The 12,887-nt window shown below is 34.2% G+C and overlaps 1 protein-coding gene across 1 annotated transcript in view; it reads right to left on the bottom strand.

Moving 5' to 3' along the window:
- Positions 1 to 2,838: 2,838 nt before the first annotated feature.
- Positions 2,839 to 12,887, bottom strand: part of LOC149802505 (signal recognition particle subunit SRP68-like) — a 63,960-nt gene continuing 53,911 nt past the window's right edge. Inside the window, exon 12 of the mRNA XM_089951748.1 lies at positions 2,839 to 11,050. Coding sequence (XP_089807874.1) covers positions 10,820 to 11,050 — 231 coding nt within the window. The 3' untranslated portion in view covers positions 2,839 to 10,819. The remainder of the gene's footprint in view (positions 11,051 to 12,887) is intronic.

Raw genomic sequence — 12,887 nt, 5'->3', positions numbered from 1 at the left:
AACTATTACAGTGCATATCCACAGATATTTCAGATTTTACCGCAATGTCCACTAATCCACTATACAGCATCAAAATCAGAAAGCTTTAATTTCCACCAGATGAACCATTGAAAATCTGTTTACCACAGACTTGGCAGTACTTGTTGGCATGTTTGGAATTTATTTCTGTATCATATGGGGGGACCCCGAGTGGCCGAGTGGTCTAAAGCGCTCTCCGTTACGGATCACTGCCATCTCACCTCTGTCTGCGTGGGTTCGAGTCCAAGGCTCGGCTAGCGTGGGTACGTGGGAAAGCCTGCCAGTAGCTTCTCGTGGGTCGGTGGTTCTTCCCTGGGTTTTTCAGGGTTCTTCCTCCACCATTAATACTGGCTGCCATGTATAGCCTATCGTGTGCTGAAAAATGGCGTTAAACACTACAACAACAACAACAACAACTGTATCATATGGTTTACTCCAGTTTTGCAGAAAGAAAGAAACTTTTCAAAAACCATTTTCTAAACTGATGCTGATATTTATCAATAAGAGTTAACGTTATTACCAGGGTGCAAAAATGATTAGCTGAGATTCGTTGTAAGAAACCTATTAAAAAGGGCTTAATATATTTATTTTAGGAGCAGATTGATGTCAGTTTGCTATCTAGTGCAGGATATCAAATTCACATTAGATGTGGAGAATTAATGGTACATTTTTTTTCATTGTCATGACCTCTGTGACTGACAGTTCTTTCTTTCTTCATGTTTAAAACATTTGCCAATCTGCACTGTTTGCTATAATGAGTACAGTGTGAAAGGGAACTTGTATGATGAAGCTTGTACTGATAGAGATTCTCCATTGAGCAGACTTTGAAGTAAGTCCATTCAGCAGACTTTGAAGTAAGTCCATTCAGCAGACTTTGAAGTAAGTCCATTCAGCAGACTTTGAAGTAAGTCCATTCAGCAGACTTTGAAGTTCATTCAGCAGACTTTGAAGTAAGTCCATTGAGCAGACTTTGAAATAAGTCTATTGAGCAGATTTTGAAGTTCATTGAGCAGATTTTGAAGTAAGTTCATCAACTGAAGTGCATCATAAAATTGGAGCAGAGTTGAGCACTGGAGAAAAGCATATCTCAAATCATCTTTACTGATTATGATTTCACAAAGCAATATTGTTCTTTGTTCGTGCAAGTCAAGTGTAGTGGGTCGATATCTGCTCATCAAGACTAAAAATATGCAAAACATTCCAAGTCAGTAATCATTTAAGTTAAACATTCCTAGTTAGTAATCATTTAAGTTGGCTGCCTCAGTGTGTTCTTTGGAAGCATCTATTTACATGATGTCTATTCAATGGTGGCAATGAAAGATGGCACTGCCAGATCCAATAACTTTACCCATCGACTACCCACCTAAAATAAAAAAATGCTTCTGTGTAATCTTGACCTTTAACCTCCTTGGTCATCAACTTCTTGGAATATTCTTTTCTCCTTGAAGGAGCCACATTAGCTCAGTTGGAAGAGCTTCAAAACTTGTAATCAAAGGGTCACAGGTCAAATACCCACCCAAAATTTAAATATGGGTTCTGTGTAATCTTGACCTTCAAGCTCCTTGGCCATCAATTTCTAGGAATATTTCAGTTGGCTAAATCAGTTTGTCCTTGGGAAGGGCATTTGGCTCCCATTTCCTTGTATGATATAGTCAATAATATGTTAAAAGTGCCATTAAAAACCAAGCAACAACCAACCAAGTCACGTACATGTAGTATGTAATAATACTAAATTATTTGTCTTTGTGAAAATAATCAGACAACAATACTCCATATATATATATATATATATATATATATATATATATATATATATATATATACACATACACCATTCCGTATATTAGTTTCCTTTGCCATGACCAAGAACACTTGTGTCTCACATTGTGAAATCTCGTTAATATCATACACGATGTCAGTCACTGATGTCAAAAGAAGCCAAGTCAGCTGAACTCAATCTTAGGCTTTGCCTATTTCATTTAACATAGACCTACATCGGCTGGCACATATCATCAAAACTTGCATGGTTTGCAGCTTTGTACACATTCTTTACATTCAGATAAATACAATACTACCAAATAGTTGAACAATTATAAAGAAAGATGGAGAAACACAATGTGACATTTGTAATAACCTTTATGATAACAAAAAAGGTCAGGGCCTGCAATGTTGAGCAAAGCATCGCTATTAAACATTTAACCTTCATCGAAAGGTCAAATGGTAGAGCGAGTCTGGTACGGTATAAAGAAATCCATGCAGAGGATAAGGAAATGTAAGCCAACAATAAAAAAATTAAAACTTTAATGCAAATATTCTATGACCATGAGTTTGACACCATGTATGCACTTCATAGAATGGTGTTAGCTTCATATTGATTCATCCAAAGTATTAAGAAAAATCAAGAGTTTTGCATCTGAAACAGTTTGAAAGTTATAGGGACGCGTAGAATGAAGTCTTGCCATCGTGAAGATCCATGCAAGAGTAGGATAACAACCTATCAAGGGGTTTTGAAATATACACATCAGCTTTAAACAAAACCCCAATTCAAATTTTATTATGACTGACCACGACTCCAAGGAAAAAGCGCATGCATATTGTAGAATGAATTGTCTTTCATTATAGGAATATTACTTAGGAAACTAACCAAAACCTAACCAAGCTGTTGATGCAACAATGCTAGTAAAACATTCACTGCTATATTTCGCTTCCCATGAACATGGGCTGGTCAGAATAAGAGAAAATAGCTACTAAACGTCTGTCCTGTGGCTCTCTTGGTATAAGGTGAAGTGTAAACATTTAAAATGCAAACATTAATCCTGGTTCAAGTAAACTGATTTTTATTCAGATAATGATCAACTAAAACAAAATCATCTGTCTTTGTATAATTTTATTACTATACGTATATGGCATATAGAAATGAGATTATTAACGTGTGAACAAAAGAGTTGCCTTTTTTCTGAAAAAGGGGCAGAGACTCACCTGCACCATTTACATGGACGATGTACAGAGTTGGTAATCAGAATGTAAATTTTATGAGTTGCATATTTATAAAACTAATATACACAAGAAATTTAATTTTCAAGTAATATATAATGGGGCCCCGAAAACTGAAATTGCTGACCGGTCTCTCCAAAATCTAAATTCATGATCAGTTGGTCCAGCAATCTCGGTTTCAAGCTGCTTTCTGATAGCCAAAAGTTTTTGTATTTTTATAGTACTGGCAGCCTTATTGGCAAACTGATTAGCAAACCTGTTGACTGTTTTTGGAGAAGACATGTCACAGTGTTTCTGCTTTCAATAGCAATGGATCAGCATCATATGTGAAAAACTGAAAAGCCTTCTTGCCAGGAATCCTTTGTCGAATTTGGTAACATTTTTTGTTTATCAATCTAGAAGAAGTTATTAGAAAGTTTTCCACTTTGTGCAATGTCAACCAAACATTACTGTACACATTTAAAGGCTATCATGCCTGAATGTGGTCTGTTAAATTTGGCCTAATAATATCGAGTGGTTACTGAGAAAAAGTAATTAAATGGTTTTTCGAGGGCCCTGAGTGGTCTAAAAGCGCTCTCCATTACAGATCACTGCCATCTCACCTCTGTCTGTGCCGGTTCGAGTCTCAGATTCAGCCAATGTGGATATGTGAGAAAGCTTGCCAGTAGCTTCTCGTGGGGCGGAGGGGGGGGTTACCCTGGTTCTTCCTCTATCATTAATACTGGCCGCCATGTATAGCCTACCGTGCGCTGAAAAATGACGTTAAACCCCACAACAACAATAAATGTTTTTTCTAATTTAAGTAATGGTGACCATATTTGATGGTGGACCAGCATCATCCATACAACCTGAAAGTCTTCATGCTTTCTGTCAGATTGTCCTCAAATTCTGTTTAGCAGTTCCAGAGAAAAAGTTTGTTTTATTAACAGTGACCATATTGGATGGCAGACTGTCAATATTTGTAAAAACTGAAAAGCCTTTTTTGGCCCAAGTACTTTGCCATTTAAGTCTCTTCTGATTTTGAGTAATGGCACAAGAAAATGGCATCATAAAAATTGCATGGACTTTCCATTAGATTTTATCATTTCTGTCCTTGAGAAAGTCATCCAAAGATTTTCTAATTTTAGTAATGACAACTTTGAAAGACCTTTATAACAATGTCTCAGCACCATTAAAACAATGTAAAATTTGGTCAAGTTCTTTTCAGTGGGTTTTAAATCTTCTAAATTTAAATGGTAGTCATGATAGTAGATAGGTTTATTATTTTGAATGATTTTTATGCCAGGTTGCCTTTTGTCAAATTTATTCTGCACGCAGTTTTGGAGATGTCTTTAAAAGTTTTTTTAAAATCTTTAATAACAAGTGGCTATATTTTGTTGGCATCTTTTGTACATCTAGATCTTCATGACATGACATAATGCTGTCTAATCTGTTCCAAGTCTATCAAGTAGTTTTAATAGAAATAAACTCCTTAAAATGTTTTTCCATTTTAGTATTTGTCACCATATTTTATGGCAATTTGGCATTACTGGTACCACCTTTTAAGTTCTTCATATCTGGATGGTCTGTCAAATATGCCAAATTCTGTTTAGCAGCATAGACGAAGTAATTCAAAGTTTTTTCTATTGTTTAGCAACAACTGTACTTAATAACAAATCAGCCAAATTTGTATATAAACTTGAAATGTCTTCAAGCCAGGATGATTTGTAATATCTAGTCAAATTCTGTTTAGTGGTTGTTTTGATGGTCATTTCAAAACATATATTTATTAACTGACCTTATTTTATACTGATTAGTGTACTTTGTATAAACGTGAAAGGTCTTGTTGCCAAGTTGTAAGTGCTAAATTTAGTTGAAATTGAAAATAGCATTTGTAGAAAGGACCATATCATAAGCACATATACAGCAAGGTTATCTAAAAATAGTACAATGCTCTAGTTATCTGCCATTATAAATCTTAACATTATTTTCAGTTTTGTATGAAATTCATAAAAAAATGTGTAAAACAAGCATGTTCAATTATTAGAAAACTATGCTTAATAAGAAATAAATCCAAAAAAACTACAAACAAATGTCTTTAAACAGGATAAAGTAAAAAAATCCTCTCTGCCAGTAGAAAAAGCTGTACAAATCTCATACTGGAAAAAACATCAAAATGCCACATTCTCAATACCTTTCTAGTACAATCTACTGTTGAACATGTTTAATAGGATGCCTGGAGTTACATTTCACTGAAATCAGGCAAGGAAGAAGTGGAACAGAAGTTGCTTTGATGTTCTATGTGCTACCTTTATCTGTTATTTTATAGACATATTGCAGAATTTTAACATCTTTAAATTCTATCATCTTGTACTGCATGTTTATTGGAAGGATTTGTTTTCTTAAATTTTTGTGCAGTTCTATTTTACATTTTTATCTTAACCGTTTGAAGGCAAAACATGGTATCTATGTGCTGAGGTGCCATAAAACACAACTCATATATTTTATGTATCTAAGTTTATTCTTTAATTAAAGGTAAGAAAGCTGAAATATCAGGACTTCAGCTTTGGCTTAAATTTCATGCCTGAAAAGTTTCACAATCACAGAATAAAATTTCATTTGATTATTCCTAGGAAGATCAATTTATTTTAGCTTGAAAATAGTTTTCTTAGAATTTGGAATAAACCACTTCCATAAATAAGAAAATCAACATGCTCATTTAAATAAAAGAAATAAAACAAAAATTATACAATCATTTTAACTCATTTGAAAAATTGTACAAGAATATTCCTATGCAAGAACCTGTCATCATACACACATTATCTTATGATTTTAATCATTATCATTTCTTAATAAAACCATCTAACATTTTACAATCATTTTTACTCATTTGACAAATCATACAACAATACTTCTATGCAAGAACCTGCCATCATACACACATTATCTTATGAGCTTAATCATTGTCATTTCTTATTCAAACCGTCTAATGTTTTTTAAGATTATACAATCAACTAAATAACCATTTATGCTTATCCTTCACAATTCTGAAGTTATCTCTGCTGATGAGACAACAATACAACAATATGTTTTGCAATATAACAACTGCTCACACTATGAAATAGAACACATCATTTGCAGGCCTCTGAAAATGGTCATATTAGGCAGAAATGTCTAATTTTTGTGACTGATTATAAAATGCCATAATTGGACACTGGAAGTTTCTGCTAAGAAGCTCATATTCAGAAGTGATGAATATTCATTTTAATTGAAACTCACAAATACATATGAACCTTGCCCTATATTTATGATGTACACAGAAAAAGGTGTGAAAGTGCCCAAGGGATTCTGTAAATGATACAATGTTATCTCTGCCTCAACAAAGTCTGGGAGTTGACCATCTAATTTAATGGGTGAAGAGTGATCCGAAGAAACAGTTTAGACATTTTCAAAAAGATAAAGGAAAGATAAAAGTGAATAAATCCTTATACGCATCGCAGTTATGCCAATAAGTATGGTTCTTGACTAATGCACAGTAAAAAATGGGGATTTGTAAGTCTGATTGTAAACATCCGAACCACTACAACGAAAATGATTCTGTTTCAAAGTCATTGTTCAGCTGCAACATATGTATCCTACCTTAGTAATTGCTCCATCTACATCTGAGTAAAATAAAGCCGACATCAGCTTCTCTGACCACATTATGAGAAAATGTAATAAAAAGGGTTACGTCACATTTTAAGAATATTATCATAATATGCCTCAGATCTAGGTCTATGCAGTTTATTAGTAGTAATCTAGGCTCAGATAATACAGGCTCTGCCAACTCACTACATAATACACACTGTACAGGTTTTAGCAACTCACTGTATAATACAGACTGTACAGGCTCCTGCAACTCACTATGCTCATTTATTGTCATTTCTGTATGTGGTTTAATTCTCAGTACTTATATCTGTGGATGTGCATCTGTTGGGAGAAATGTCCTCTTTTCTTTGCAAGATGACATGTTTACACTGGGTATAAAACATGTGGTTTGTAGCATCATAGAATCTTACAAAATGATAACACACCATTATAGCAAATTCACAGTATACCTAGTACAGCTCTCCAATGATCATTGGATTCATTTTTATAAACATTTTTACATTCTAGGACCAACATATAAAAAGGATGGCAGGTATATCACTTAAATCAAACACAAAACTTGGCTTACATTTTTGCAACTTTTCTTAATGCCCCTCCATTACAATCAAAAACTGACTGGACACTGGCATTTGTTGCCATGGTTACATGTTATACCTCATACTAGAGGAGCATTCCTATAGGCCTGTCCACAGATTGTTGAAAAGCTATATTCCAAATGATCCATGCCACAGCATATCCTGAAGGCATAGAAACCAGAGACAATGGAATCAACCAATGACCTTGGAAAGAAGGCAACTAACTACATGAAGTGCTTGTTACACTGATCAAACCCTGAACCAAACTACTGCCTGTGTAGTTCACCCCGATATAGCACGCTCCGATATAACACAAATTCGGATATAACACGATTTTGGTGTGGCTCCTGAAATTTCATGTACAAGTATTTTTCTCATACACGAACATTTTAGTTTTCTCTCTTAAAAGTACAAAAGTAACATGTAAAAAGTTTATTATCATTTTGATGAAGAGACTGTGTACAAAGTCTAATCCAAAATGATTGGTGTGGTTTGTGCAATTTCTTAAAAGTACCCCCAAAAAAATAAAGTGTAAAAAGTTTATTCAATGATCATGCTGGCTTCGCCAATATTGCAAATTGCTATTTATTCCTTACTGGCGACAAAATATACCATCTGGTGAGGTGGGTTTATTGGGGGGGGGGCAACATTATTGGCCATTTAAACTTTCATATACAGCATTAGATTTGAGTAATGAAATTCAGAGGCACCATGCAAACTTGATACAAAATGCATTGGAATTTATTTACAGTTAAATAAACAAAATCTTTATTCATACCAACAAACCATACTAACTAACAGTGCACTGTTATATTATGATCAGCTTATAATGAAAACTGGCCTGAGTACTGTATGTTACGAGTTATCCGCATTTTGTTATATTTAATTCAAAACTTTACATCGCCACTCTCTGATAATGGATCTTTTGGTCAAAATTGTCAGACTATCAACCGTTTGGTGGCAATTAATTAATTTATTTAGACTGACCTTTGTATGTGGATGGTAAGTAAAATTCCTCTTCTTTTCACTCATAGAATTAAATCCTTTAGAACACTCACATTTTCTGAGTAACCCCTACGAGAACAGAACACCTGTTGGCCTTTTTTAAAATTTTCTGACGCATGTGTGGAAGGCAGCATAACTCCACTACCAGAAATGTCACACATACACACACTCAAAACCCCGACAACTACTTGATGGTTTATCAGCCTACTGGGACCAGCTACAATCAACCCGCTTTTGAAGTTTTGAAGGAAGGAACAGTAACTGCTACAATTGATAAATGACGGCTAATTCCTTTTGTTTTAAAATGTACACAGGAAAAAAGTTTTGCTGACACTTTAAAGATATCTGATTACCTTTGAAGCTCTGATCGTTCTGTATAAATACTAAACAAATGAAAAATGATCCAGTCTCAATCAATGCTCTACAATTATTTGATGATGCTGCCAAAATAAGAAACAGACATCTATTTAGTCCTCCAAAGCTGTCCTTAACTGTAACTTCAATTACACACCCTTCATAAAAATAAATCAAGACTACAATCTTCAATAACACAAAAAAAAAACCTTTCATCTGTCAGTAAGTCGGCAACAAATTTAAATAAAAGTGACTAGAACATGTTTATTAAGCCACGAAAGTTTCATTTTTTTCAGGACAAAAACATTTGTTTCCTAGGTCGCTGCCAATGGCGGCATATTAAATTTTCAGCCTTCTGAAACTAGTTATCTGGCTGTCAAGAAACTGAAGATTGGGTATCTGGAAAGGATGTTTGTTAAACTTTTTAATTTGTTCACATTTTTATTTCTCCATCAATAGCCTCATCCCCTGGGTAGCCAGGCCAATTTAAGTTCATGTACATCTAGCATGTAAACAACTATAGCCATGTGTTATTTGCGTCATGTAGTGAATTGTTAAGTGAAAACTGGTTATAGATCAAAGCGAGGACTACCAAGTTTTATATGTGTGTTATTTGCATTTTCTCATGGGATGTGAGTAGTACATGAATTTTATAACATTTGATCGCTACTCAAATTCATGGATTTCTTATACATGTACAGTACTTAATGGGTTATGAATTGTACTACACAAAGCTAAGTTGTCAATATACATGTGTTTTTCAGTCTAGTTTATCTTCATTTACTCAAATGCAAATATTTCTGCACCCACTTGTAAAATCCACTCCACCCTGCTATATTTAAGGTAAATCAAGTTATTTTCTTCAGCTAATGGACTTTGTTGGTTATAACATTATTCAATCTATAATAAGGTCGGGTTCTATGGATCCCAGCCGCCGTGTTATAGCGGGGTCACGCTGTACTTAACATTTACATAATATTACAGTTGGGTACAGTTTTGTACTGCCATATTTCTCTACGTACTGCAATATGTACCAGGGTATGCTGCAATCATATTAGAGGAAGAAAAAAACTTTAACAAATGGAACTATTTTGTAATCATATCATAATTTTAGGAAGTATTTTGTCATGAAAAATGAAAACATGCTTTTAACATAAGTAAATGCATAACAAAATTTCTTGGGAATTTGATACATTCCTTACGGACAGAAATTGCTGAAGTATCAATATGATGTAAACGTACAGTGAAAACGAAACACTATAGAAAACCAGTAAACTAGTAGTAAATGTATTACTAGCGGTACCAGTAAACTAGTAGTACATGTATTACTAGCGGTACCAGTAAACTAGTAGTACATGTAGTACTAGCAGTACCAGTAAACTAGTAGTACATGTAGTACTAGCGGAACCAGTAAACTAGTAGTGGTACATGATGCTGCTGAATATACTGGTTAAATCATAAGGCACCATCTTGCAACAAAAGAACTTACATTAATCTTGTATTATTCTCTTGAAAAACTGAAAACAAATTTTGTATTCTTTAATACTATCTTAAACATCTTAGACAGGCTTAATTTATCTGTCCAGATGTGTAAACTTTATACCTGATTGACGACTTTAGTTTACACTCTGTAAATATATTATCTTTTTGATAAGTTGAAGGTAGTTATGATGATAAAACTTTGCTACAGACAATTCTCTATCAAACTGCCAATAAAAAAGTTACAGCCAAAATATGCATCAACGTTTCTTGTAGATTTCATAAAATGAAATGGCATAATGAAATTTAAAGGACAAAATAAATTTAAACAATCTGAACTCTCTGAGCACCATTCTAACACATTTGTACTAATTATTATTAGTCTTTGAATTGCTATCCTTTAGTAAATGTTCAACACACATAGTGATGCACCAATAGCAAATCCTTGAGATATCAACCAATTTAAAACTGTTCATGCCCAACACAACTTGGGATACAAATAACCACACCTTAATCGTAACAAGGAGACAAAAGTAAAGAAAATGTAGCACAGACAGCTCAACCATTGTACAACACTATTCCAGCCAAACACATCTTGCATATTTAAGCAGGAAAATACAATCATCACTGAACACAAATCTCTCAAGTGAATCACTTATATTTGCATTTCAATACTTCTTAATATATTTGACAATGCTGAAGAATATCCATGCATTCATACTTTGATTTCTTATGCCATTCTAGTAAATGTATTATGAGAGAAAAAGCTACTTTTTTCCGCCCCATAACCATCCTTTAACAAGGCCTGTCAGACCACCTGTCTTCTTGGATTCCATCTTGTCTTCCAGTGATGGGAAATCAACGTTGTTTAGGGCTAGATCAAAGAATAACGGCCGACATGGGATAGGCTCAAAATCTGGAGGGAAGTGCACAAGGTTGGGTTTCTTGCTGATAAGAGAGGCATCCTCCACATACTGATCTAACCTCTCAATTAGGGGCTGAAAGAAAAGATGACTACATGAATGTATATTATTAACACACAAGCATAACGATTTATAAAAACATTACTATCATTCAGTCAATGCAGTACTATGACTATGGTCACAAACTTAGAAGAAAAGAAGCAAAACCAACAAGTTTTATAAAACCTAACAATTTAATTATCAAAGTAATAAATGAAAAATATGAGAGGAATTTACAGTATGATGAAGTAAATTCAAACCAGTCCCTATAAAGGTTTATGAAAGTCCTAAATGAAAGAAAAGCTCCATATAAATTTCAATATCCAAAATGTACTGATCCTCGAAGAACCATGACATTGTCAAGAAGGCCTTGTTCAGATTTCTTTCAAATAATTTATAACAGTTCTAGAATAACATCATAATCCATATAATGAACACTTTCTATTTCCACTGAAAAGTAAAAACAAACATTTTTCCTCTAAAAAAATACCCAAGTACAACATAAAATTCGTCTGCTGACTTACAACAGGAACACAATAAGAGTGAATGACTCCAAAAATTGGAATGAATCTGATTGCTTAACTTTCTCCTTATATACACCATATATTGTGACTGCACTTCGCAACAGCCCCATTGTGACATCATACACTATTGATTTTGCGTCACTTAAGAATATTCACGTGACATCTCCAGACCTGCCAACCCTGACGAGTCTGTCTCAGTAAGGCAGTTGATTTTTGTCCCGTAAGAATGACCAGTTTTCAGCAAGGTGTAACAAAATATCAATAACTGCTATTGTAAAGCTGAAAAACATAATTCAAAGTTTGACGCATCAACAATAAACATTATGTTCAACAGAAAAGTTTGTAAAGTACACATAGACTTATTTTACCACATATACAGTTGCACAAACTCTAGTTCCAAACCCTATGCAGCTCAATGGTTTGTTGCTATCTCACATCTTGACTAGTCCTACAATGTAAGAACATCACGCGATATATTCTTGTTCTTGGGGTGATAGGTCTTACCACGTAAATAAAAGCAATGAAAGCCGTGAATGCCAAAATCAGGTTAAGTTGAAATATCATTCTTTAATGAAACGAATAAAAATATATTATGCCTATTGGGACTGTAAAGCAACGTTTCATTCAAGAAACATATCCACCACATGAACCTACTTAAACATACTTCGGCATACCCTGACTACTGTCGCATTGCAACAAATTCAAACACATGTCAACGGAACATGAAAATGCGTCCATTTGCTAGTGTCATACTTTTATTCCACCAGGATAAAGACAGCAGAGTAAGTATATTAATTACACATAAATTAGTAGAAGAGTGTCGATATATGCTGCCAAATTTGTGAGATATTCCTGAAACTTTGACTACTTGTTCTTATGTCAACGACATCGGAAAACACGCTATATAAGCCCGTTATTTGGATAGTAAGACAAAGCACTTAAACAAAAACATGTGCTATGTCTGACATTGTAGGACTATAAGCTTGACATAATTCTTGGAAATTCTTTTCCATTTCACATGATGATGGCAATCATATTTAGCGCCAAGAGACATACTCAAATTGGCACATGATGTCCAATAAATGTAACTGTGTCCTTTACAGCTTTTATTCAAAGAATCTGAATACTCCTTTTTATTCTTCTGTGTTGATTATTAACACTTTTCTAGAAGCTTATTTTCCCTTTCGTCTTAAACATGCATCACTTTCTGGAAGCCATTTTTGAAAATTCTATAATCAATAATTTTGATCATGCAGATGCATGGCATGTATAAATAGGTGCAGTTTAAAGCCTCTGGGGTGCTGCTGTAAAGTTAGTCTGGTTCCCTGACTAATTTTACTAATTCTGAG

The sequence above is a fragment of the Sinohyriopsis cumingii genome, chromosome 3, assembly GCF_028554795.1.
Source record: "Sinohyriopsis cumingii isolate HCF-2022 chromosome 3, ASM2855479v2, whole genome shotgun sequence".
NCBI classification, from domain to species: Eukaryota; Metazoa; Mollusca; class Bivalvia; order Unionida; family Unionidae; genus Sinohyriopsis; species Sinohyriopsis cumingii.
The sequence above is the reverse complement of the archived record's forward strand: the minus strand, read 5'-3'. Positions and strand labels throughout refer to the sequence as shown.